The sequence below is a fragment of the Heterodontus francisci genome, chromosome 2, assembly GCF_036365525.1.
Source record: "Heterodontus francisci isolate sHetFra1 chromosome 2, sHetFra1.hap1, whole genome shotgun sequence".
NCBI classification, from domain to species: domain Eukaryota; kingdom Metazoa; phylum Chordata; class Chondrichthyes; order Heterodontiformes; family Heterodontidae; genus Heterodontus; species Heterodontus francisci.
Window position 1 is genome coordinate 12,527,528 of NC_090372.1, and position 27,846 is coordinate 12,555,373.

Consider the following 27,846-nt stretch of genomic DNA (forward strand, 5'->3'; position numbering starts at 1 on the left):
TGACAGGTTTCCTATGAAACTTTTGCTTAGACATACAGCAGAGCAGAATTGCAAAACTAAAGTCTCAAACTTGCCAACTACACAGACTGAAGAACGGCAGTCTGACCCTTAGAAAAAGGCTCCATACTTGGAAAAGAAAGCAAAACAAAGCAAAACACCTGGCAAGTAAGTTCTTTTTCTTATGTATTATTTCTACTTTAAAGGACATCAGGAAACCAAAACTAATTAAAATGTTAGTGTGTGAATCAAGGTTTTTCAGCGAAATTGTATGTTCACTGTCATTACAATCCTTCTGTTTTCAGAGCGTGTTTTATGCATCAGCTTACAGTAAAAAAGACAACAATAAAAAATCTCTCCTGCAAAATTGTAATGCCACTTAGGTTAAAAAAACAAGTAACTCCTTGCTTGCTTAAAATAATACATGATTTAATTTTCAGATTGGCAAGCTGTAACTAGTGAGGTACAGCAAGGATCAGTGCTTAAGCTTCAGCTTCAGCTATTTGCAATCTGTATTAATGACGTCCGTGAGGGGACTGCGTGTAATGAATCCAAGTTTGCAGCCGATACAAAGCTAGGTGGGGAAGTAAGCAGTGAGGAGGATGCAAAGAGGCAGCAAAGGGTTGTAGACAGGTTAAGTAAGTAAGCAAGAGCATGGTAGATAAAATATAGTGTGGGCAAGTATGAAATTATCCACTTTTGAAGGAAAAATAGAAAAGCAGAATAATTTTTAAATGGTGAAAGACTGGGAAATGTTGGTGTTCAAAGGGATCTGGGTGTCCTTGTACATGAATGACAGAAAGTTAACATGCAGGTACAGCAAGCAATGAAGAACACAACTGGTATGTTAGCCTTTATTACAAGGGCATTGAAGTATAAGAAGAAGTCTTACTGCAATTGTATAGATCCTTGGCAAGTACTGTGCAGAGTTTTGGACTCCTCGCCGGATGAAGGATATACCTGTTTTGGAGGAAGTGCGACGAAAGTTCACTTGAGTGATTACTGGGGTGAGGGGATTGTCCTATGTGGACAGATTGAGTTGTCTAGGCCTATATTCCCTGGAAATTAGAAGAATGAGAGGTGACCTCATTGAAACATATAAAATTCTTAAAGGGTTTGATAGGGTAGATGCTGGGAGAATGTTTCCCCAAGCTGGTGAGTCTAGAACCCAGGGTCAGAGTCTCAGAATAAGGAGTCAGCCATTTAGGATTGAGATGCGGAGAAATCTCTTCACTCAAGGGGTTGCGGATATTTGGAATTTTTTTTATCCCAGAGAGCTGTGGATCATTAAGTATGTTCAAGACTGAGATCAATAGATTTTTGGATATTAGGGGATATGAGGATAGTGCGGGAAGGTGGAGTTGAGGTAGAAGATCGTATTTAATGGTGAAGCAGGCCTGAAGGGCTGAATGGCCTACTCCTGCTCCTATTTCTTATGTTCTTACGTTTCTAAGCACACACAGCTCTATGTGGTAGGTGGTATGTATGACATGCATCTTGTTGGCGATTGTTATAAATTCAGATCTGTCATAAATACTTCCTTGTGTTTAGTGATGTTATTTGCTCCAAATTCCCTTCAGTTCCACAATGGACTCACTCCACTAACCATTGACTTTCACGACAATGAAATCTAGCGGATGTTGCCATACAAAGAGGATAGCATGTCTTTCGCATGGGCCCCCATACGTACTTTTTTTTTAGATTAGAGATACAGCACTGAAACAGGCCCTTCGGCCCACCGAGTCTGTGCCGAACATCAACCACCCATTTATACTAATCCTACACTAATCCCATATTCCTACCAAACATCCCCACCTGTCCCTATATTTCCCTACCACCTACCTATACCAGTGACAATTTATAATGGCCAATTAACCTATCAACCTGCAAGTCTTTTGGCTTGTGGGAGGAAACCGGAGCACCCGGAGAAAACCCACGCAGACACAGGGAGAACTTGCAAACTCCACACAGGCAGTACCCGAAATCGAACCCGGGTCCCTGGAGCTGTGAGGCTGCGGTGCTAACCACTGCGCCACTGTGCCGCCCTAAACTTCTCTGATCTCTCAGTAGCTGGATTGTTTACATTTAGTGAATGCGGTCAGGACGAAATATAAAGTTGTTTTATTTCTCAGACAGCAAGTGAAAATACACTGTGGTCAGCCTCACGTAACACAACTTGTCTTTGTGTAATAATATTGTTATGACCGAGGTGGGAGGAGTGCACTGTTTATTCCAATCCCACTTCTCTACAGGTCACAACATATATTTAAATTTTCCACTTACTGATCTAGTCAATCATTTACTCTATTTTTCCCAGAATAAAACACACCAACAAGGTTTCTTTAATAACAAAATTATCGGTTTATTATAAAACAAGTCTTAACCAGTAATGAAGTAAAACATAGACACACAGATTGAAATATTACAGTTCCCTTTTTACCTTAGCCCCTCACATTCACACACACACACACACACACACACACACACACACTGGTTAACTGGAAAAATAAAGGGATTTGTGTTTTGGAGCTCTGTTACAAAAAAAACACTTGGGCTGAATACTTGTTCATTCTTGAAGAAATAGCAGATGAAATATGTTGTGTTGCAAAACTGGCATACAGTCTGGCCTCCATGTACACGTAAATGAATCACTGGGATCTTTTCGAACAGTCCTTTTCAGGTGACGTTGAGAATTAATTTAGCAGGCTTTTCTTCAAGACAGGAGATGAGATGAGTTGACACAGTGGACTTCTCAGGGTCTTTTAGAGAGGTGCTGAAAAGCTGAGCTGGGTTGTGGTCTTCTCTCCTTGGAAGTTCTCTTCCTTTTTGTTTCTGCTCTTCTCCTTGGAAGTTTTCTCCCTTTTTATTTCTGCTCTTCTCCTTGGAAGTTCTCTTCTCCAACTCCAAACAATTCAAAAGTGCAACCAGCAACAGCAAGTTCACTTTCTGACCTGTCACTTCTCTGCACACATCTTCCCCAGTTACCAGGGTTGCTGTTCTATTTTTAACTTGAGTCATGTGACAACCAGTAACTGCTGTCGTCAAACAAGTCCTCTTGATGACCCTCTCGGGAAAAAACTGGTCCAACATTTCTTCAGTTTGACTGTGAATTACTCAAAATAATATATTTAACAAAACATCAGAAGCACTTTCATAACAATATAAAATAATGAACACACTAGGCTTCCGCATACCAGCATGTTGTCTTGTTTGATTTAAACAAAATAACTTCTAATTAGATCCTTTACCTTCTGAATCTGTGACAAAGCCTGCCTCGACAGCTTTATTTTTAAATATCTGGCCATCAACGCATGTTTCAGTCATTATTTTATCTCCCCGCATGCACAGAATGCTGAGCTGATGCCTGAAAGCACAACAAGAACGCTTGGGACCAGTGACTACCCAACACAATGGGTGTGAGATGTCAATCGATTACTGAGACAAGCTGACAAAATTATTCAGTCTTTGAGGAAACCACTTTAAAGCAGAGCTATTAGCATTTTGCCTCAGTGGGTTCTTTAAAAGTTTGTGTGAAGGCACATTGCTTTAAAATCTCAACATCTAAATCTAACTTTTCTGTAAACTTTTTTCTGTGGAAATATGCTCAAAAAAGTCCTGAAAAGTGACAGTAACATCCAGACTGAATAGCGCACGTGAAATACATTTGGTTAACTCAGCTTGTCAGATAAATATCAAATCCAATGTGAGCCAACATCTTTCTTCACATTTTACTTCAAGATGCCGAATATCACAAATTGAAAATGTTTAAACGTCGGGTGTAGTGCTTATGGGAAAATGTGATACCTTTTCCAACACAGATTTTGTGCTGCGTTATCACCAGAAGATATATTCTCACTGGTGTAAATTGTAAGGCTGTGGTATGAAAAAATGTATCACTTCAAGAGATATATTATAGGAAACAAACTACTGTGTAACTCCAACTCATCACTAACAACAATACCTTCCAGTCATGCGGCACTTTTAACACAACATCACCAATATCTTACTCTTGTACAGCTCATCCCAACCTTGCTTTACAGAGGCGCTAAGGGAGAATAAATGGAAAACGAGGGGAAAGGAGATATTCAGAGGGAATGGCCAAAAGCTTAGTCAACAAGGGCATCTTAAGGAGGATCTTAAAGGCAGAGAAGTAGAAAAAGCAAGTGGTTGAGAGAGAGAAGTCGAGTGCGGGAGTCAGCTTTCTGAGGGCATGGTGATTGATTAATGGTGGGTGAAGGGAAGGGAGGATGGACAGGGACCAGAGTCAGAGGAACAAAGGTTTTGGTGGTGGGAGGAAACTGATAGGGCTGGAGGAGAGGGGCAAGGTTATGGAGAGGCCTAAACATCATGATGCAATGTTTTTACTTTGAGTCATTGTGGACTGGGAGCTAACGTAAATCAGTGATGACCAGGGCGATGGGTGATGGGACTTGGCGCAGTATAGTTTTGGGCGAGCTGAAGTTCACAGAGGATGGAGGCTGGGACACTGGCTCGAAAAGCCTTGAAATCATCAGCTGTGGTGGTGACGGGGTTTGGATGAGGCTTCCAGTGGAAGATGGGAGCAGAGGTGGGTGATGTGATGGAGATGAAAGTAGGCAGTCCTTGTGAAGCAGAGTTCACAACAGTGTAAATTATACAGTCTATATGATGAAACACTCTGATGGGACAAAGGGCCTGATTCTATTCTAAGATCTTTGACATTCTTATGTTGTTATCGGGAATATCAAAGCAACATGTCAACCAAGTCAAATCTGAGCTTGTTACAAGTCCGGACAAATGTTGACAGAGTTTGGTTTAGATTAGATTGTTTATCTGAATTGTGAAAGGCGATCCATCTTTCCTCATATTTTATGGAGAAATTAAATGACCAAATATGGCCAAAGAATTTTGTGCCACCAATTTCCTCATTGTCCCAGAAATTAAAAGAGGGTGGGAATGGGTTCAGTGGTGTAGAGTAAAGGCCATGTGATCTGTAGTCATAGTGCAAAGAAAAATGTTTAATGCTCAGACCTCCCAACCTGAAGAACATTCTGTGAATGTGTCCTGACAGGTGCCAAAGACGAGAGGCAGCATCAAACTAGTGAGGATTGACAGGCTGCTTTGGGTCGTCACAAATGCTTAGCTTACTCTGTTTGATACAAATCAAACCATGTGACTGACAGAATGAGATAAGTGTACGCACGTTAATAAAATAAAGACAAGCGCTTCTGTAGAATTTAGGGCATGTTAGAAGTTTTGAATGTTCTTTACAAAGGGCGATGGGCCTAACCTTGCAGCAGAGGTGGAAGGTTGCAAACCATTCCGATCAAGCTTTGTGGGCTGTTCAAGGGAGAGTTATGTTGCCGGTGAAAAAAACACAAACTACAAGGTTCTTCTAAAACCAACCTGCCTTTATATCGAGATTGGTGATTACCATAAAGCAGAAGGTTTGCCGGTTCAAGACCGACTCCAGGGCTTAAATACACAATCTAGGTTGACAATACAATGGTGCATTGAAAGATTGCTGCATTGGCTGAGGTGCTGTATTTTGAATGAAATATTAAAGCGAAGCCCAGCCTGGCTACTCAAGCGGATATAAAAGATCCCATGGTACTTTTTCCAAAGAGCAGCAGAATTTTCCTGGTGTCCTGCTCAATATTGGTCCCTCAATCAACAACACTCAAAGCAGATTGACTGGCCTTTCATCTCACTGCTGTTTGTAAATTGGCTGCCTCATTTGTTCTCACACTGAGAAAGGAGCTACAGAGGACCACAGGAACAGGAGTGGGGCCATTCAGCCCCACCAGCCTGTTCCATCATTCATGGCTGATCTGTATCTTAACTCCCTCCACCTCTCTTGGCTCCATATCCTTTTGTACCCTTTGCTGTCAAAAATCTATCAACCTCAGGCTTAAAATTATTAATTAAGTCAGCTTCTACTGCTTTTTGTGGGAGAGATGTCCACACTTCTACCACCCTTTGTGTGAAGAAGTGTCTCCTAACTTGTCTCCTGAATGGCCTGGATCTATCTATGGTTCCATATAAATGTCCCATATAAATGAAAATTCATTCTCTTTCTTGATGACAGACATGATGAAGCTGATCGAGGGCAATTAATTCCTGTGACTGACCCAAAGTCCTGCTCCTACAATTTTCTTAGCCATTTATTTTAAGAAAGTCCGCTGATTGTTTTAAAAAAACAGAGGACAGGATTTTCCCTGTGGGCTTCTTAAACCCGCCATTGGGCTGAAATGTGGGTCAGAAGCCCACACTGTGTGGGAAACAATCTTATTGTGATTTTCCCCAGAGTGGCCAATTAATGGCCAAACGGTGGGCTTGCCATCCAAGTAAGGACAGTGGGCGGGCTCTCGAAGCTGGAGGGCCAATCAGAGGCCTTCCAGCCTGAAGGCAGCAACAGGCTGCAGCGGGAGGTAAGTGAGGGAGAGGGCGCTTCAAAATGAAGGCATCCTCTCTCCAACTTTTTTAAAGTTTAAATTAAAATTGACTTTTGCAGCCAGGCCACTACTGTGGGGAGAGATGGACAGGGGATCCCCTCTACGGGGAGGCCTGTGGCTGCTGCTGCACTCAGGCAGGCAGGGTGGGCCTCTTGGCCTGCCTTGAGTGTTGCCCCGCCCCCCCCCCCCCCCCCAGTCTGCCACCAGGAGTCTGCCTCCTGGCAGTTAAACTGGCCCGCGCCGCCTGCTGGGACCTGGAGGCCTACTGGAAAATCCCAGACGGCCTCCTTTAATCGGCTTTCATAGGCTGAGGGTGAGGTTGGAGCCGGGTGATCGAATTTTAACCCCTTCTGTACCTCACTGGACAGGGAGGAGCTGTTAAAACTCAGTCCAAAGTGTCAGCTATGACTCACTGGCAGCCCTGTCACATACCGACATAGGAATTGCTCATAGATCAGTCAAACTTGTTCACTTTCTACCATCCTGCTAGTCACATATCTCAAATTACTCTTAGAACCAAGTCAGAATGTCATGGGTCCATGTCTCACTTGAGCTACACTGACACCTGAGTACAGCACTGAGGGAGTGCTGCCCTGTCAGAGGCACCGTCTTTCCAATGAGACTTTAAACTGAGGCTCTGTCTGCCCTAAAATAAAAGCAAAATACTGCGGATGCTGGAAATCTGAAACAAAAACAAGAAATGCTGGATTCACTCAGCAGGTCTGGCAGCATCTGTGGAAAGAGAAGCAGAGTTAACGTTTCGGGTCAGTGACCCTTCTTCGGAACTGACAAATATTAGAAAAGTCACAGATTATAAACAAGTGAGGTGGGGGTGGGGCAAGAGATAACAAAGGAGAAGGTGCAGATTGGACCAGGCCACATAGCTGACCAAAAGGTCACAGAGCAAAGGCAAACAATATGTTAATGGTGTTTTGAAAGACAAAGCATTAGTACAGATTAGGTGTGAATATACTGAATATAGAACATCAGCAAGTGCAAACCTGAAGAAAAACAACCTGAAAAAAACAGTGGGTAAGCAAACTGAACAAACTAAGATGAAATGAAATAAATGCAAAAAATGTAAAAAGGAATGCAAAAAAAAGGAAGAAAAAATAACTAAAAATGACTAAAAATGAAAGTAAAGTGGGGGGCTGTCATGCTCTGAAATTATTGAACTCAATGTTCAGTCCGGCAGGCTGTAGTGTGCCTAATCGGTAGATGAGATGCTGTTCCTCGAGCTTGCGTTGATGTTCACTGGAACACTGCAGCAATCCCAGGACAGAGATGTGAGCATGAGAGCAGGGGGGAGTGTTGAAATGGCAAGCAACCGGAAGCTCAGGGTCCTGCTTGCGGACTGAGCGGAGATGTTCCGCAAAGCGGTCACCCAGTCTGCGCTTGGTCTCCCCAATGTAGAGGAGACCACACTGTGAGCAGCGAATACAGTATACTACATTGAAAGAAGTACAAGTAAATCGCTGCTTCACCTGAAAGGAGTGTTTGGGGCCTGGGATAGTGAGGAGAGAGGAGGTAAATGGGCAGGTATTACACCTCCTGCGATTGCAAGGGAAGGTGCCCTGGGACGGGGACGAGGTGGTGGGGGTAATGGAGGAGTGGACCAGGGTGTCGCGGAGGGAACGATCCCTTCGGAATGCTGACAGGGGAAGGGAGGGGAAGATGCGACTGGTAGTGGCATCACGCTGGAGGTGGCGAAAATGGCGGAGGATGATCCTTTGGATATGGAGGCTGGTGGGATGAAAAGTGAGGACAAGGGGAACCCTGTCACGGTTCTGGGAGGGAGGGGAAGGGGTGAGGGTAGAGGTGCGGGGAATGGGTCGGACACGGTTGAGGGCCCTGTCAACCACAGTGGGGGGAAATCCTCGGTTGAGGAAAAAGGAGGTCATATCAGAAGCACCGTCATGGAAGGTAGCATCATCAGAGCAGATGCGTCGGAGACGTAGAAACTGGGAGAATGGAATGGAGTCCTTACAGGCTCTGTCTGCCCTCTCAGGTGTGTGTAAAAGATCCCAGGGCATATCTGAAGAGCAGGGAAGTTCTCTTCAGCATCCTGCCAAATATTTACGTCTTAATCAACATCACTGAAACAAAGCAGATTACCTGGGTCATTTACCAACATAGACCTGCCCTGTTGGCAGCATTTACGTGTCAATTTAACATTACAGGAACTGCAGGCTGTTATTCAACCTCCAGTGTCCCACTCCGGGACTTGAGCATAAGAACCTAGGCTGACACTCCAGTGCAGTACTGAGGGAGTGCTGCACTGTCAGAGGTGCTGTCTTTTGGATGAGACTTTAAACCGAGGCTCCATCTGCCCTGTCAGGTCAATGACACTATTTTGAAGAATATCAGGGGAGCTATACCCAATGTCCTGACTGATATTTAGCCCTCAATCATAGAGTCATTTACAGCACAATCAACATCATAAAAACAGATTATCTGGTCATTACCACAGTGCTGTTTGTGGGAGCTTGCTGTGCGCAAATTGGCTGCTGTGTTTCCTACATTACAACCGTGACTACACTTCAAAAGCACTTCATTGGCTGTAAAGCGCTTTGAGACGTCCAGTGGTTGTGAAAGATGCTATATAAATGCAAGTCTTTCTTTTTTCTTTTTTTTTGTATAAACTATTTTGAACACTCACAGGCATCTCTGTAATGTACCTGGATTGATTAATGCAATACAGCAGGTAGGAAATGTTAATATTTTTTGGACCAAAGCATTTAAAACAATGGAGCAGCCCACTGGAGTAGAGTTTGATTTTCTTGGATCTCCTCCACAATGGCTCGCTGAAATTGTAGGTTTTAAAAATAAATTACTCTTAAACGGTGCCTTAAGTGAGCCATATGCTAGTTACAGGGCAGCGATATAGCTGGAAGGATTATAAAATCCTTAATCTGTAGCTGGGTGAAAACACACGTCGTCAAGCTGGCCCCCACTAATTACTGAAAGAATCTTTCAGGGTTTATCTGAGTTTCTAAGAATCACCACACCCAGTTCTTGTAAACAAGCTGAGTTCTTGGGAATGAGAAGGTTGAGCTTGGAACAAAAAAAATGTTTGTGTTGTGTGCTGTATACATGAATGTACCTTCGAGTGAAGCAGGGGTGAAACTGTTCAGACACTAATGTTTGTGCTATAAAGAGAAGCACAGAATACACACGGAGTGAAATTGGATCTTGTTGTGCCTTTTTTGAGTGTAAAATGTGGACAAAAGGCACCAGTTGTGCAGGGCTACACCCCACACAAAATAGCAGCAGAAGTACATCTGATGTCATTTTGGGTCATTCGATATTTAGGTGTCCTTGGCGGCTGCCTCCACAAGGCTTTAGTCCCCTTGCACATGCAATGAGGGGCCTAACACCTGTTTCATGCCCCCCTCCCCCCCAAAACTTCCATAATCCGAAGCTGCTGAACACAACGTGAGCTCAGCTTGTCAGCTTTTTCTGTAGCTTAACTAGCGGTCTTCAAAGGGACCACTCAAGAATGCCAACAAAACTTTAAGTTGTTTTCCTTTCTAAGAGCCTTGTGGCTACATAGCAACACTACAGGCCACTGTCGGCCCACCTTCACCCCCACTCCCTTCCTTTTGCCTCCCTTCCCCTCACCCAGGATCTAGCTGATTGCAATTTTGGCGGCAGCTCCCGACACAAATTGGTCTGGAGGTCACAAGGATGCTGCCTCTGGGTGCCCAGTTTGCATCCTCAGCTCAGTGGTATTGTGACAACAAGGCCCAAGGCCCAGTTTGGGACTGGCCTAGAGTGTGCGGCTTCTGCTGTGCACATCGAAGGCCCAAAATTGGGCCTAAGGCAATTTCTCCCCCATGCTTCCGCCTTAAACCCAGATTGCAGCCATTTGTCAGGACTCACTCCTTTTCAAAACGGTCAACAGCAGCAGAACAGAGTGAAACCCAGTAAGTTAAATGCTTACAATAAGAGGAACACCAAAGGCCAGGCAGAGAAAACAAAGCAGCGGAAAAAGGCTCAGATTTGTTCAGTGGGACTGAATTAACCAAAGAATAAGGAAGGCTGTATCTATGGAAGATAATTCAACATGTCCTCTCTTTGTTCAACCTCCACATGCAAGGTTATTGTGCCAAATAAGTGGAGGTGGGAAGCTGTATGAGTGAATGTTAAGGCTAGATTAGTGACAAACCTTTAAAGAGACAAATCCCCAAGACAGTGTTTCTCCCCACTTGAGCACTAAATGCAGCTTCAAATAATGCAAATGAATAATTAACTTTTTGTTTCTAAACTCAAGGATTGCCCCAAGGATTCCACATTATGAGATTTAGGTCCTTTCTAATTAAAGACCTAACAAAGGAAACACTTGTTGTGTCGAGATTGCAGAATTAGGGCTAGAAATTCATTACAGGTGGAGGCACAAAATGGATGGTATCAGATGGGCTGCCAGTTGTATATAGCGCCTGATATTTAATTCCATTCACTGTATCCACAATTTCTCTTTCCAATCCTGCGGACAGTGTAAGGATTCTGCCTCACAACTGAATCGCCTTCCAAAATTCACTGACTCGGTCACCTGAGGTATTGCCTTGAGTGAGGTACTGGATGGCTGCAAATGCTATGGGACCATCTCTTTTTTTTATTCTTTCATGGGATGTGGGCGTCACAGGCCTGGCCTGTATTTATTGCCCATCCCTAATTGCCCTTGAACTGTGTGGCTTGCTAGGCCATTTTCGAGGGCATGTAAGAATCAACCACATTGCTGTGGATCTGGAGTCACATGTAGGCCAGACCAGGTAAGGACAGCAGATTTCCTTCCCGAAAGGACATTAGTGAAACAGATGGGATTTTACAACAATCCCATGACCATCATGAAACTAGCTTTAAATTCCAGATTTATTAATTGAACTCAAATTCCACCTTCTGCTGTGGTGGGATTCGAACCCATGTCCCCAGAGAAAAACCCTGGGTCTCTGGGCTACTAGTCCAGTGATAATACCACTACGCCACCGCCTCCCCTAATCTTGAGCACAAGTCAGTGCCTTCACAGGAGACAGTCAAAAGGAGACAAGTTAGCCTTTCAACTGGACAAATGCAAACGATGTCAAGCATGACGTCAGAACTATGCGTGAACAGCAAACAATTGCATTTCCTTTGTCAACAAATGTTGCGCAGTAAAAACTTGGCTCTCAACTCGAAGATTTGTACTAAAGAGCTGACTGTTATTGCTTCATTATCTGTCTCCATCAGCACTGTGGGCAGGGTTCACTGGATTCACTGGATCAGGAGCCTCCTAGGTGACACCCCCTCACCCCTCCATCTAATTAATGCCAATTGTAACTCCCTCACTACAACCATAGCTGAGATTCTCCAACTCAACACCGACCCACTAACACTCTTGTGGGTCCTCCTGTTTGGTCTAGCTCAGTAACACACTGGTCTGCGGGGGTTAACCATTGGCTGCAAACCACCCCACCCTGCCGCTAAGAGGTCCCTGATTCACCATCAATTTCACCATACCATAGATGGATTGACGGTCCAGCAATTAAAGAAAAATTTGCATTTATATATGGCCTTTCACGACTTCAGGACATCCCAGCGTGCTTTACAGCCAGCTGAAGTAGTTTTGATGTGTAGTCAATGCTGTAATGTAGGAAATGTGGCAGCCAAATTGTGCACAGCAAGCTCCCACAAGCAGCAACGTAATACTGGCCGGATAATCTGTCTTTTTGATGTTGATTGAGTGATGAATATTGGCCAGGGCACCAGGGATAACTCCCCTGCAAATCATAGTGTAAATATAAATCAATGTGAACGGGAAGCTGAAAACATCAAACAGCAGCATGCCCTCCCCCAAAAATTCTGTCCCAGCACATGCCCTGCCCCCACACACTCTGTCCCAGCACATGCCCTGCCCCCACACACTCTGTCCCAGCACATGCCCTGCCCCCACACATTCTGTCCCAGCACATGCCCTGCCCCCAAACATTCTGTCCCAGCACATGCCCTGCCCCAAACATTCTGTCCCAGCACATGCCCTGCCCCCACACACTCTGTCCCAGCACATATCCTGCCCCCAAACAGTCTGTCCCAGCACATGCCCTGCCCCCACACACTCTGTCCCAGCACATGCCCTGCCCCCACACATTCTGTCCCAGCACATGCCCTGCCCCCACACATTCTGTCCCAGCACATGCCCTGCCCCCACACATTCTGTCCCAGCACATGCCCTGCCCCCAAACACTCCATCCCAGCACATGCCCTGCCCCCAAACACTCCATCCCAGCACATGCCCTACCAAACACTCTGTTCCAGCACATGTCCTACCCCCAAACACTCCATCCCAGCACATGTCCAGCCCCCAAACACTCCGTCCCAGCACATGCCCTGCCCCCAAACACTCTGTCCCAGCACATGCCCTACCAAACAATCTGTCCCAGCCCATGCCCTGCTAAACTCTCCATCCCAGCACATGCCCTACCAAACACTCTGTTCCAGCACATGTCCTACCCCCAAACACTCCATCCCAGCACATGCCCTACCAAACACTCTGTTCCAGCACATGTCCTACCCCCAAACACTCCATGCCAGCACATGCCCTGCCAAACACTCTGTCTCAGCACATGCCCTACCAAACACTCTGTCCCAGCACATGCCCTACCAAACACTCTGTCCCAGCACATGCCCAGCCAAACACTCTGTCCCAGCACATGCCCAGCCAAACACTCCGTCCCTGCACATGCCCTACCAAACACTCCGTCCCAGCACATGCCCTACCAAACACTCCGTCCCAGCACATGCCCTGCCAAACAATCTGTCCCAGCACATGCCCTGCCAAACACTCCGTCCCAGCACATGCTCTACCAAACACTCCGTCCCAGCACATGCCCTGCCAAACGCTCCGTCCCAGCACATGCCCTACCAAACACTCCGTCCCAGCACATCCCTGCCAAACACTCCGTCCCAGCACATGCCCTACCAAACACTCCGTCCCAGCACATGCCCTACCACTCTGTCCCAGCACATGCCCTACCACTCTGTCCCAGCACATGTCCAGCCAAACACTCCGTCCCAGCACATGCCCTACCAAACACTCTGTCCCAGCACATGCCCTGCCAATCACTCTGTCCCAGCACATGCCCTACCAAACACTCCGTCCCAGCACATGCCCTACCAAACACTCCGTCCCAGCACGTGCCCTACCAAACACTCCGTCCCAGCACATGCCCTGCCCCCACGCATTCTGTCCCAGCCCATGCCCTTCCCCAAACTCTCCATCCCAGCACATGCCCTGCCCCCGAACTCTCCGTCCCAGCACCTGCCCTGCCTCCAAACACTCAATCCCAGCAGTTTCAGGCTCATTAAATGCGTCAACTTCAACAGCTCTGCCTCTCTCCTGGTTGGCAAAGGAGGGGCCCAGATCCAAAGCTAGGTGAAATCCAGGTAATTAAATAATGCTTACTTCTTGGTTCTTTTATTTTCTCCACCAAACTGCACATTTCCAAAACAACCAGATAAGGAGAGGGAGAAAACTGCTGACTAGGGATGCCATCTGGCGATAAGAGACAAAAGCAATAGCGGTGGGGGTGAAGGTGGCAGTGAAGGGAGGGATGGAGGGACAGACAAGGGAGGTTGCAAATGTGTGTTTGATTGGCAATCTGCTCAGGAAAACCATAAGACTAAACAAATTCTTATCTTTGAAATCAGGAACATCAGCTCCAAATGTGATTTCACTAAACCTGATAGATGTATCCTTTTAAAATTCCTTCTGAAAACTAAGAACACGATTGTTTTCCATTTACTCCAGTCCACATGAATAATGAATAGTTGGTGTGATGAGGGACAGATACGAATTCCTATGTCATGATGTTCTGGGAGTTGTGCAGCCTTACAGAAGAGTTTCCAAAAACAGGAGTTAATGATGCAAGCTCCAACTGGAAATAAATGATGTTGTGTTGGCAACAGTTTTAAACCCAATTTATTACATTAAGCAAGGACCCACTGCAATCTGAAACACGCTGTAGTTCCTCTCAGCATCACTCTCACCTCTTGCCCAATGGTGGCACTTTGATCTGAATCGCCAACTTCTGTTAGTGAGGGGGTTCTTAAGATTCCTACTGCAGAGTCCCTCTGTTCTCTTAGGCCCAGAAAGTGTAGGCCACAGACAGGCAGATAGTGCTGCATATTTTATAAAATTGGGCTACAAGATTTCGGAAGTCTTCAAAACGGTTTAACTGCTCTGGTAGTAGGTGGCGGGCAGGGGTCGGATTTCGGGCAACAGGAGGCCACCACCCAGGACCTAAGAGAATGCTCCATAGGACGTGCCAAGTGGTGTAGGGGTGGCCCGAAGTCGTTGGTGATCGGGGGAGGGGAGACCTGAGGATGCCTTGTGGGGTCCGCAGGAGCACTCCTGTTTCTATAAAGAAAAGCAGTTTAAAATCCTGTTAATAAACTGACATTCCTGGGCCCCATCTGGTCAAGCTTTGGCCTGCCAGCATGTTCCAATGGCAGGTTTTGCACCTGGAGTAGAAATTGCATCCTAAGACCCCACCCCCATATTTAAATATTAATGGGGCCCCTCTTTACCTGCGACTGGCACCCCCAGCACTGCTGGAAGCAGCACCAGGTAAAATGGCAGCAGGCAGGAGCGTATTGTGAATGTAGCGGAAAGCGTCTGACCGCCACTTTGACTGCCACACAACTGCGACGTTCCTGCTGAGCGGACGGGGGTTAAAATCAGGGTTAAAATCGAGCCTACCTAAGACGAGACTTCAAACGTGGCATCCTGCAATGAAGCATCAGACACTTCCGAGGCCAAGACTGGAAGAAATGTTTGTGCCATGTTTTTCATGCAGCATTATATAAAAAACCGATCTGAAAAGATTATCTGCTATCCAAGCAATGCGTTACTGGTTCCACAACGTCACAACCATTATCCAACACACCATCTCGTCACACTGTCTCAAAAAACTCTGATAAATAATATGTCTTCAAAGAAGATAAATTACGCTGTGGGCAGTTGAGTGAATAGGGCCTGATCAGAGAAGCAGCAATCAAGATTTTCACCAGTTTCATTGAAGATTTAATTTTCATCTTGATCATGTCGCCACATCTGCAAGTAATGGATGTTCTTATCCCCTTTGGCGGTTGCTAGGATTTAATTCACTAATCTAAGAGTATCTGAACCCACTGTACTTCGACAAGCATAAGGTCAAACTAAACTTCATCAGTGAACCATATATACAATCTCCTTTTGCCCTGTGTCTAGCCTGCAATCTGAAACATAGTTTGCACCGTAGCCAGACACTGCGAAATGTAAATATCTAGAACTGCATCGCTACACCAAAGTTCTCAAATGTTGCGATATAACTTGCATTGAAAGTAGGTTCCCATTAACTCCTACATGTTTGAGTTCTTGCTGAAAGGAATATGTTAGTCGATAAACGGTTTCACAGACTCATGCTTTGATATGAATTGTCTGCACTGTTCCTACGCAAAAATACAGAGACATTTCTACACTGTTTCTTGCCAGTTAGTTTTATGTTTTACACATAGATGGCTGAAGCACAAGTAAGTCCTCTGGTCTTGCAAATGAGATGCACTCTTTGCAGTCTTCCCAAAATGGAATTCGCAATAAATTCTCCCCTCCCCTCCTGAAAGTGCTGACCCATGGTGGGCCACAGTAGTGATGTTACTTTCCAGCACTTCACCAAGTGGCCATTTGGTCACGTGTTGGCCTGGGAGGTAAGTGCTGGCAGTGATCAGCATCAGGCTGTCACAAATGCGAACACTGGGTGATTTTACCCCTCCTTAGCCCAGTGACGATGAGCCCAATTGTAGCATCTATGGTGATTCGATACCAGAATGGTTCCAGGGATGAGGGATTTTAGCTACAAGGTTATATTGGAGTTTGTTATCCTTGGAGCAAAGGAAATTGAAGGGAGATTTGATAGATGGGTACAAAGTTATGACAGGTTTAGCTAAGGTAGACAAAGATAAGCTGTTCCCATTAGCTGATGGTACAAGGACTAGGGGAACAGATTTAAGATTTTGGCAAGAGATGCAGGGAGAATGTGAGGATTAACTTTTTTTACGCAGCAAGTGGTAATGGCCCTGGAACTTGCTGCCTACGAGGGTGGTGGAAGCGAAGACAATCAACGAATTCAAAAGGAAAGTGGATGGGCACTTAAGGGAAATAAATTTGCAGGGCTACAGGGATCGAGCAGGGGAATGGGACTGACTGGATTGCTCGACAGAAAGCTGTCATGAATTCGATGGGCCAAATGGATTGGGCCAAGATTCTATAACTCTATGACCGCACTACCTGGCACCACTGAGGGACTCTTAATAAACTGAGAGCACATTTTTGGTATGTTTATTAATTATGAACATCATCTCCATCATCATAAACAGCCTCACTGGCCCTGAAATACTGTATATCTGTTGAATGTCAAAATTCTCCATTATGTTAAAACAAAATCCACATTTTTTAAAATAATAAATTTTTTCATAGTTTATGATATTTTAGCTTCTACCCGAATCCCATGTGTATGTCCCAATTATTTATTTCACTATCAGCAAAATTTAAATTAAAAGTGAAGCATAACCAGTGCATTTTACTTCCTGGTTTGCTGTCTAAGAGAATACTTCAGTTTGATTGGCTGTTTAACCTGTTTGATGACATCACTGCTGCCGGACACTTGGAGATGCGATTGACCTGGTGCCAGATGCAAACTAATGTCAGGAAAGGGTAAATCCACACTACAGAGATTGCTATACCTTTGTGGGCAGTTGTCTTCAAGGTCAGTGTTGAGCCCTATCACTCTGCTTTGCAAAATTCAAGTCATGGTGTTTTCAATAGCGTTAACTTGTGGTAGACAGGTTATAAATGTGGCGAAGAATTCGTAAGTGAAATTGGATTTTCCATCACTATTTCTATTGCATCACTCCATATTCTAATCTGTTAAGGATGCTTTAAGACATTTCACTAGACAGAATCACCCCTTTAAACTCCTCAACGTGAGGGAGCCAGTGCCCAGTGCAATTGGTGAAAACCTTGCACGTACATCTATAATCATATTATTAAGACACACATGGAAAACAATTCTAAACAAATGTTGCAAAGCTTCAAACAAAGTGAATTTGCCTTTGTAAAGCCACAACATGTTATAAAATTGCTTTGTGAGTTTTATTGGAAACAGATTTACTCCTGGGAAGCTAATTTCCACAAGATAACTAAGCTATTTGACAAAGGAATTATCAGGGCTAGAAGTTTCATTGACTGGAATAAATGTATTTTCTGTTCTTATTAAAACCGAGTTGTTAAAAATCACATTCGAAAAAGTGATTTTGATCAACAGATCTGTGCCAGAATGGTTCTGCACTGACCAATTGTCAGATTGAGCTCCACTCCAGGATTTCAGCATAAGATCTGGGCTGACAGCCAGTGCAATACCGAGGGAGTACTGCATTGTTAGACCAGCCATCCTTTGGAGAAACTTAGCTAATTTGGCTGTTTTTGGTGAACATTTAAAATCCAGCGTCACTACTCAAAGCAGAGTAGAGAATTGCACTGGTTCCTCCCTGAAGAAGTATAACTGGATAAGTTTACAATCAAGTATTCACCTTTATGCTTTATACTGCTGTAGAATGGCTGTGACATTTGTCTATATAAAAAGTCACTGGACACTAAAGTTAACCAGCCTTGTTCTGAAACATTTTGAGAGGGTTTAACAATCCGATTAAGAGCGAATAAATGCAAGTATTTCCTCCTTTTCAACGAGCATCAGTTGCGCATTGTGGTGCTATTGCAAATTCTTACTATGTTCCCATACATCCACCCCCACACCCCCCCCCCCCCACACAAAAAAATGTGCAGCGCAAGTCAGCCATGCTCCAGTAACATAACAAGCTGAAGGGAGGAAAATAAGAAGTTAGCTGATATTTTTGTCACCTCTTCTTGCCTTGGGCCACCCGTGGGCATTAACAGTAACAGTGGCAATTCATCTCAGGCTCACTGCAGTCTAACAGGAATCAGTCTGGAGTTTCGCTGTAACCGTCTTCTCCATTTGGGAGTAAGCCAATCTGCAAACAGTAAGCCTGTCAGAATTCCGACGTCACTCAGCACCAGGCACTCCAATAGTATCTTCAGTGCTGGCTAAAAGCCAGGCTGACAGTTGCAAGCATGCCTCTGTATCAAGTGCGCGCATGCAAAACGTGCACAGGCGCACTGCTGTAAAGTTACATTAGTGTGTGTAGTTGGACCATTAATTAACAAATGTGTTCCAATGCATAAATCAAGGCACCTCAATAGCAGGGTAAGACAGGTTGCATCACTGAAACATTTCCACTGGAATGCAAAAGAAGCACCTAAAAACCCCAGATTTCAACACAGAGTGTATCCCCGTGGGCTTCTGAATCCTGTCGGCCATTGTGGGGACAGTGGTGTGGGTAAGGTAACTCCTTCACAGGGCAGCCTGTGGCTATAGCTGAGGCCAGGCAGACAGCTGCACTGTTCCCTGATGCCTCTAGGGCCCTGCAGGCTGACTGTAAAATTTCAACATGAGGCCTTACTGGGCCCTTAACTAGCTGAATCAGCTACCCCGTTGCTTGTGGCTGGGTAACCCCACCACCTCTCCCATCCCATCTCCAGAAGAATGGCCCAGGGGCAAGATGGAGCCAGGGAACTGGCACGCCAGCCCGTGCGCTAATGTTCTCACCCATCTGCCTCAGTGCCTGCCCCCACTGGGACCTAAAAACTCTGCCCCATGAGTCATGAAACAAAACTTCAAACCTGTCAAGGGCGAAACCCTTCCTCTTTGGTTTCCCTGTAATTTTATAGAGAAAACTGGGAACGCTATAGTCATCATCAAAGAATCATAGAACGACACAGCACAGAACTCGACCAGTTGGCCCATTGTCTCTCTGCCAACTCTTCGAATGAGCTATCCAATTAGCCCCACTTGCCTGCTCTTTCCTTATCGCCCTCTAAATGTTTTCCCTTCAATTAAAATTGCTATTTTCAACTCAAAGGCAGCATAAGCTGTTCCTCTACAGGGGTGCAATAGTTCACGTTTGCTCGAGAGGTTTCACTACACCCAATGTGAGTGAAAAATCAAAGCAAATAAAGACATACCCTAGCTACTTCATAATGCAAATTCAATAATATTCAATAGCAGGACCACACTTCTGCAATCTTACAGCAGCTCCTGCTTTTGGATAGTCAGTCAGAACCTCTCTACCTCTAAATAAGCCATTCATCAACTCACACATCAGTTAGATGCAAATAAATTGCCTTCTCCTTGAAGCGTACTGCCGAAAGAATGTGACAAGTCTCTTCATTCTTTCTTTTGAAGCAGCTTCTTTAATGAACATCTGTGGGCAGAATCAATATTAATGCCCCATCTTTATAAAAAATAAAGTGATTGGTGCATGGGGAAGCGGAGATAGAAAAGGAGATTTTGCGTTAGTCTGTTGTCATGGTTCTATATCACCACAACAAATCACTAAATACATGGGGAGTACGTGCAGCTTGCTGTGCACTGGGGTGAGATCCACTGTTGCATTATTTGCATAACATTATTTTTAGAGCTTATTACTCATTTGTTGTGTCAGCTGTGTCTGAGTCGGTTGCACTTTCACCTCCACGTTAGAGGGTTGTGGGTTCAAGTCCCACTCCAGAGATTGAGGGCGGGGTTTTTTTCCTGTGCCCCTCTTGACCCCACTGTCAGGCACAAATGGGGGTCAAGAAGCCCACACTGTGTGGGGAACAATTGCTCACCTGTGATTTCCCAGAATTGGCCAATTAATGGCCAGAGGGTGGGCTCACTGTCCAATTAAGGTGGGGGGGGGGGGGGGGGGTGGATTCTCAAAGCTGGAGGACCAATAGGAGGCCTTCCAGCTTGGAAGCAGTAGCAAGAGGCCATGGCAGGTGGGTGAGGGGGAAAGCACTTCAAAATGGAGGCCCTCTCGCTCCAACTTCTTAAAATCTAAAATTTAAAAAAGGCCATAGCAGCCAGGCCACCATTGCGGGGGTGGGGGGGAATGGGGGAAGGGGGAGGGAGCTCCTCTGCAGGGCGGCCTGCAATTGCATCTGAACCCAAGCTGGAAGGAGGACCTCTCAATCTGCCTGGAGCCAACTCGCTGAGCCTCCTTCAGCAGCACCTTCCAAACCCGCGACCTCTACCACCTAGAAGGACAAGAGCAGCAGATGGGAACACCACCACCTGCAAGTTCCCCTCCAAGCCACACACCATCCTGACTTGGAACTATATCGCCGTTCCTTCACTGTTGCTGGGTCAAAATCCTGGAACTCCCTTCCTAACAGCACTGTGGGTGTACAGACCCCACATGGACTGCAGCGGGTCAAGAAGGCAGCTCACCACCACCTTCTCAAGGGCAATTAGAGATGGGCAACAAATGCTGGCCTAGCCTGCGACACCCACATCCCATGAACGAATGAAAAAAAGAGCACTGTCCCCCACTGCCTGAAGGCGCCTGGAAGCCGACTGGAAAATCCCAGTCAGCCTCCACCTTTAAGTACGTGCCCTGCCACACCCCCCAGCACCCCCACAATTTCCGGGGGCTGGGATGGAGCCAGGAAACCAGCACACCAGTCAGTGGCGTGAAATTCGGCGCCTGCCCGCTTCCATGCCCACCCCCATCAGGAGCTAAAAATTCAACCCTTAAGCACAAAATCCAGACTGAGAACCCAGTGCAGTACTGAGGCAGTGCTGCACTGTCAGAGCTGCCGTCTTTTGGATGAGACATTAAACTGAGGCTACGTCTGCCCTCTCAGGTGGGTGTAAAAGATCCCATGGCACTATTTTGAAGAAGAGCAGGGGAGTTCCCCCCAGAGTCCTGGCCATGTTCATACAACCATTTCTCAGAGATCACATAGTCCTGATTTATTTGTTCCTTTCCAAAGATGATGATCCTCCCAGGATCTTCTCCCAGTGTGCAACTTCCTGTAAAAGCTCAAAGAAGTTTGTCACATGTGAGTAGAAACATGTGAATCTAGAAAGTGCAACAGATAACAGTTAAGAGGTAGTTCATGCTCGGTTACACTTTTTTAAGCACAATTCGCCTGAGATCAGTGTAACCCATGCAGAACCTTAAGCACTAATTGCATTCAGCGCAAATTGAGTTTCTGCGGTCTTTTGCCCATGTTTGAAAACATGGTGCTAGAAGTTGGCCCCACCTACAAAATGGGCCATGTCGCCAATCGAATCCATCACCAATGGGAGTGCCGCTAATTGCAATCATTTGCAAGAATTCGAGGAAGTTTCAAAATTAAGCTTTATGAGGTGAAGGACCTTTTAAATGCAGGTTATTTTTTAATTTAGTAAGAAACTGACTATTGTACCCTAGTGTAACTAGCAAATGGGCCTCTATATTTTCTAAAAGTCATTTTCACTTATTTAAGATCAGGTTACCCACAGGTGGTGGATTGACACTGTGACTAAAATGATTATTTTTTGCAATAAACCCATTTTCAGTTGTATTACTCAACCTGCACCAAGTTATCACACTTAAATATATCAAGGAATATTTTTAAAGCAACAATTATGTAAAAATAAAGTTACATTCTAAAATGCTGCCCAATTGCGTTGGTTCATGGCATGTTTTACATTTGCAGCTATGCAAATTAGTTTAAGAAACTGGACAGAAGAAAATGCTTCTCAAAACGGGTGCAATTGTGCCCAGGTCACTGATCGTGCCTAAAATTGAAACTCTACCTCAATTTTTTTTAATCCTCCAAGTGATGGCAGATGAAACGGCCGCACGTGAGAATTTTCAGTTTTACTGCATTCAGATTGCCTGAACTTCCCCCTTGGGTTCTGTTCCACCTGTGTAGCCCAGCTACTGGGAACACCAGTCAGGTAAATTAGATAGTGTTTCTACAAACTTTTTTTTATATTCGTAAGAGGGCAGCGGGTTAATTACTACCATGCAGTTATCTGGAAAATGATTCTTTCCGAAACAGAACTTTTCCATGCTGGGGACAATTAAATTGAGCAGGGTGTCCGTCATCAGCAGAGATGAAGCATTTTGGTTTGCTCCAATGTGGCTGCTGAATGATATCTAAGCTGGAAACCGTAAGGAGTTAGTCTCTGGGTTTGAGATACTAATACCAACCATACCTACCTGGAAGGTTTCCACAACTGCTGGACACGATGAAGGAGAAATCAGGCGGAAAATGGGGGAGAAAAGGAGCAAGTTTGCATGCTATGTCCTCCGCCCCAAAGACGCTGGAAATACATCCAAAGCCATATTGGACTCGGACAATATTTAGCTGTCCCGGGTGGTTGTCTTGAACAAGCATTAGGCCCTTTGCATAAGTTACTGACACATGTTCAAGAACACCTTTACAGAAATTGGGCAGTGCTGAGTTTCCACTGTTTGCTGTGGCCTAACCCAGTTTTTATCTGTCATGTGGAGCTAGTTGCAGCAGGAATGCCCCCCCCCCCACCCACCGGCTCCACAGCTTTGTAGAAGGCTACAGTCGGCCAATGCTGTCCTCCTTCCGATACCCCATACCCACCCCCCCCCCCCATTCGAATTTACCTGAGGGCCATTGGCAGCGTGGTATTCAGCCCTCCCTGGTCCCTGAGCACCAAACTGCCTCTGGAGGCATGTTAGGCACCACGATTATTACAATAAGGGATCAACCTCTCGTGATCCACGACCTGTGTCTTTGGCACAGGGATCGTTCACCGTGCACAGTTGGCACACGAAAACAGACCTAAATGACATTCCAGACCAGTTGGTATCATTGATAATGAAAATCATATTACGATTTAACTATACATATTTCAGTTTGACTGAGGGAGTGCTACATTGTCAGAGGTGCCATCTTTTGCAAAGGAGATGTTAAACTGTTGCAATTGACATGGAAAGAAATGATGCTATCAACTAAAGAAGAACAGGGTGCAAGGAATATTGTCCTGGTCAATATTCTTCTCTCAATAACAAAAACAGATTATCAATTATTATTTGTGGGATCTTGTCTGCTTGCTTCAGAACAACAGTGATTTTGAAAGTAATTAATTGGTTAAGAGGTACTTTGGAATGTCCTGAATGTTTGATATGTTGCCAGATAAATGGAATTCCTTTCTTTAATACTTATCCATTTTGCAAATGTATTCCCTGGATAACATTGTTGCCCTTGTTCTTTTAAGGTGCCATGGAGGATGAGCAAACTTATGATGACTACCAGAATTACTTTGACAATAGGACTTACGACGACTACAGAAATGACAGCATCAACTATGATGATTATAACTATATATGTGAGAAAGATCGTGTCAGACAGTTTGCAAAATATTTCCTGCCACCATTCTATGCTGTCACACTAATCATTGGGCTTGCAGGAAATTCCCTAGTGGTGGCCGTTTACACCTATTACAAAAGGATCAAATCAAAAACGGACTTGTACATCATGAATCTGGCTATTGCTGACTTGCTGCTTCTTGTCACTCTACCCTTCTGGGCGGTCTACGCAGTCCATGGATGGGTACTAGGAGTAGCCATGTGTAAAATCTCCTCCGCTTTCTTTGTCATGAATTTCAGTGCCAGCATGCTCTTCTTAGCCTGCATCAGTGTTGACCGATACTTTGCCATCTCCAAGGCAACAAGTCCATCTACCATCGGAAACAAGGGCAAGGTCGCCTGCTTGTGTGTCTGGCTGGTGGCCATACTGCTGAGTGTCCCCGATTTCATTTTCACTTCGGTGCACGAAACAGAAATCAGGGCTTTGTGCATCCCCCTCTTCCCTCCACACATGGCACAGTCGGCCAAGGCAACCATCCTGGTCTTCGAAATCCTCCTGGCGTTTGTAGTACCGTCCCTGGTCATGCTGTACTGTTACTCCGCAGTGGCCAAGGCAGTGTGCAAAGTTCCAAATGGGAAGAAACACAGGGCATTCAAGGTGCTCCTGGCAGTCGTGGGGGTCTTCTTCCTGACCCAGCTGCCGTACAACATCGTGAGGTTCTGTCGCTTGCTCGATGTGGTGCACACACTCATAAGCGACTGCGACATCAGCAAAAGGATGGACATTGCCTCACAGGTCACGGAGAGCATCGCTCTGTTCCACAGCTGCCTCAACCCAATCCTGTACGCCTTCATGGGAGCATCGTTCAAAAGCTATATTCTGAAAGCAGTCAAGGAGTACAGCAATCGCCATCGGCAACAGAACAGGCCCATCGCTCTCGAGTGCTCCTTCAATTCCCTGTCCCAATCAGAACATACCAGCAGCTTCACCATCTAGCAATGTAACTGCATCAAGGTTTTGGCCACAAAATGGCTTAGGAGTTCCAACGGTCTCCCATGGTAACTGCAGGAGACCAATAGAAAACCTCCCTCCCTGCCAGGAAAACGACAGAGACCCAGCTGTTTCCTCAACACCCTTACAAAGGGACAAACCTTCTGTTCACCTCGTATAAGGCAAGTGACAGCCAGGGACAGAGACTCCCTAAAACCCAGGAGATCCTGCTTCTGCAGCTCAAGTTGCATCTGGTCTATCTGTGGCAGCCAGCATGTTGAGTGAGTGGAAGTAGACTCACCTCCACAAAGGCATGTGTAGGCCCAACCAAACCAATACCAGGGTTAGACCATCCCTGCTGATGAAGTGCACTTCCACTGAATTATTTCCCATTTCTTTGCTCTTCTTACTTCCCGTGCACAGTATCTTCCTACGCTGTCACCCCAATCATAGATCTTTCTTATCCCGTTTATTTGTCCTCCTCAGCCCTCCATTTGCTTTTTTTCCCTTTTTATCTACTCTTCCTTGAAGTCACCCACTGGGATTTAATGCCATGTTTCACGTGGAAATCAAATTCAGTTCAGCTCTGCTGATTTCTTAAATAATTTCCCTAACATTCACCCTCTTCTCTGAGTAGAATCAAATGGGCAGTGAACAGTGACCCTGGCCAACACACAAGGTGGCTAATCAAGCAGATCAGCACTCCAACAATCTCTTGTGTGTCAAGTATTCTCTTTAAAACACAAAATATTACTTGTAGTAACTTTACAAATAACACAAGTGCCAGGCAATGACCGTCTCCAACAAGAGAGAGTTGAACAATCTCCCCTTGACATTCAAGGCATTACCATCGCTGAATCTCCCACCAGCAACATCCTGGGGGATACCATTTACCAGAAACTGAACAAAGCAACCAGGGGGAAATGGTGGCATAGTCGAATATCACTGGGCTAATAATCTCAGAGGCTCTGGCTAATACCATAGGTTCAAATCCCACTGTAGAAGTTAAATGTAGTTAATTAAGAAAAATCTGGAATTGCGGAGTAGTCTCAATAATGGTGCTATGAAGCTATCATTAATTGTTATTAAAACCCTATTGGTTCACTAATGGCCTTTAGGGAAAGAAATCCTTACCTGGTTTGGCCTCCACATAACTCCAGTCCCACAACAATGACTCAAAACTGCCCTCTGAAATGACCTAGCAAGCCACTTGGTTACAAAGGGCAATGGGCAACAAATGCTGGCCTTGCCAGTGATGTCCACATCCATGAAAGAATAAAAAAAGTATATACTTTGCACAGATGATTTTTCTACAATTTATACAAATGCATTGTGCTTCTGTAATAGTTCTCAGATATTTATTCTTTTTTTTAAATTTCCTGATTGTATTCTAGTTGATGTGGCCTAATCTAGACATTCCGTACATCAAATTAGCTGTGATGTTTATGGATTTCCTCTGTATTCAACAAAGCATGCTTATGTCTTGCTAAATTACGAAATTAAAGATATTTATGCATGCCGTCATTTACATAACATACAATTTGAAGTGCCCTTCTTTAGAATTTAAATGTAATGTGCTGTTCTTTGTGAGCTTACAACTTTTTAAATGGTTTCAATATTTCTCCACTCCACTCCTGGGAGCATTATTTCTTACTGGGGTTTCGGTTACGTTGAGCAATGCTCACCTTCCCTCGACTTCAGGGAGGAGTCCAGACAGTGACTAGCAGGAATAAAAACCGTAAGTGCTGGAAATACTCAGCAGGTCAGGCAGCATCTGTGGAGAGAGACTATCAGGAAGCTATTTGACTGTGGAAGGGAGGGCAGGTAAGCCTGATCTTGCACACAAACAATGTTTTCAGCAGGACTCAGTGGATAAGGAACCCTGTTCAATTATTCCCTCCTCCCCTCCCCCCTCCTTCCACGCCCCAGGAAATTGTGGCCAATTCCAACATATATCGTGCCTCTGAGAGTGATTGACCACCTCAGCACAATCCAGGGCAGTAACCCACTGAGCCATTAGGGAGCTTCACGCTATGAATTTTAAATTAATAATTAAGACAAAACCCATTCACCGAACCGGCCCATCCCATGTCCCTCCAAGTCAGCTGAACGAACAGACAGGATATTGAGCCTCATGCCTCTTAAGCTGCATCGCAAGAGACACTGTCAGATGGCCAGCTGGTGGTGCTGAGAAACAGGAGGCAATCCGATTTAAAGTACTGTCCTGCACACCTTACCTTTGATCAAGACTGATTTTTGCATCGTGTTGTGATTCATTACCCCACATTATCACCGACTTCAGTAACTTCAAGGAAATGTTTTACATCCCAGTACCTTGAGATTTTAACTTACTCCTCATTTTCAAGCCTGTTTAATGTCACGCCTGACCTGCATGCTCTCCGCCTCGCCCGTTTCTGCAGGAGTACACTTCCTTACATCCATTTGTTTCTTTAATGTCTTAACAGTTTGGACAATCACTTGACACAGCCGTTCCAATCATGCTTACTCGCTGGGTTTGTCTGTTTTTATACCCCACTCCCCTTTTTCCTGATTATATTAAATTGTATGCCAACTCTGACTATTTTTCATTTTAGAACTGTCAGCATCCAAAACATCAGCTGTCAGCTCTCCGCAGAGATGCTGACTGACCTGCTATGTCCATCACACATTTTCTGATTTTGCAGCCAAAGGCAACAAAGAAAAGGATTTTAAATGAGGAAGAAAATTTCACAAGAGGGTTTTTGGAAACAGACCTCACAAAATTGGGTTGCTGAATTGGCAGGGAAGCCAGAGTGTTCGGCTAAACTTACTTTTAGATGTTTTTAAGGCAAAACTGGAACATGAGGCAGGAAGGAATGGAGGGTTATGTTGATGTGGTGATGAAGAGGGATGGGAAGAAGTTTGTGTGCAGCATGGATCAGTTGGGCTAAAATATAAATGTGATATAAATATGTAATATAAATATAAATGACTGAGATGAAGGGAACGAAGGTATGGTTGCTAAATTTGCTGATGACACAAAGATAGGTAGGAAAGTAACTTGTGAAGAGGACATAAGGGGGCTACAAAGGGATATAGATAGGTTAAATGAGTGGGCAAAGACCTGTCAAATGGAGTATAATGTGGGAAAGTGGGAAATTGTCCGCTTTGGCAGGAAGAATAAAAAAGAAGCATATT

General features: G+C 45.0%; 1 protein-coding gene and 1 pseudogene across 2 annotated transcripts; one reads left to right on the forward strand and one right to left on the reverse strand.

Annotated features, from left to right (window-relative positions):
- Positions 1-27,239, forward strand: ackr4a (atypical chemokine receptor 4a). 2 transcript variants are annotated; one of them, XM_068054441.1, is made up of 2 exons: positions 1-161; positions 23,588-27,239. In XM_068054441.1, exon 2 carries the CDS (start codon positions 23,593-23,595, stop codon positions 24,673-24,675), a length of 1,083 nt encoding a protein of 360 aa, XP_067910542.1. In that variant the 5' UTR covers positions 1-161; positions 23,588-23,592; the 3' UTR covers positions 24,676-27,239. The 2 variants fall into 2 exon arrangements, with proteins under 2 accessions (XP_067910542.1, XP_067910541.1); XM_068054440.1 differs by having other exon boundaries at positions 2-165; positions 23,588-27,237.
- The window catches only part of LOC137380516 (acyl-CoA dehydrogenase family member 11-like), a 105,333-nt pseudogene that overhangs the window by 41,024 nt on the left and 36,463 nt on the right, over positions 1-27,846 (reverse strand).

What these genes read in the sequence shown, in the direction of transcription:
- ackr4a (XM_068054441.1), top strand. Translation starts at nt 23,593, where the DNA reads ATGGAGGATGAGCAAACTTATGATGACTACCAGAATTACTTTGACAAT.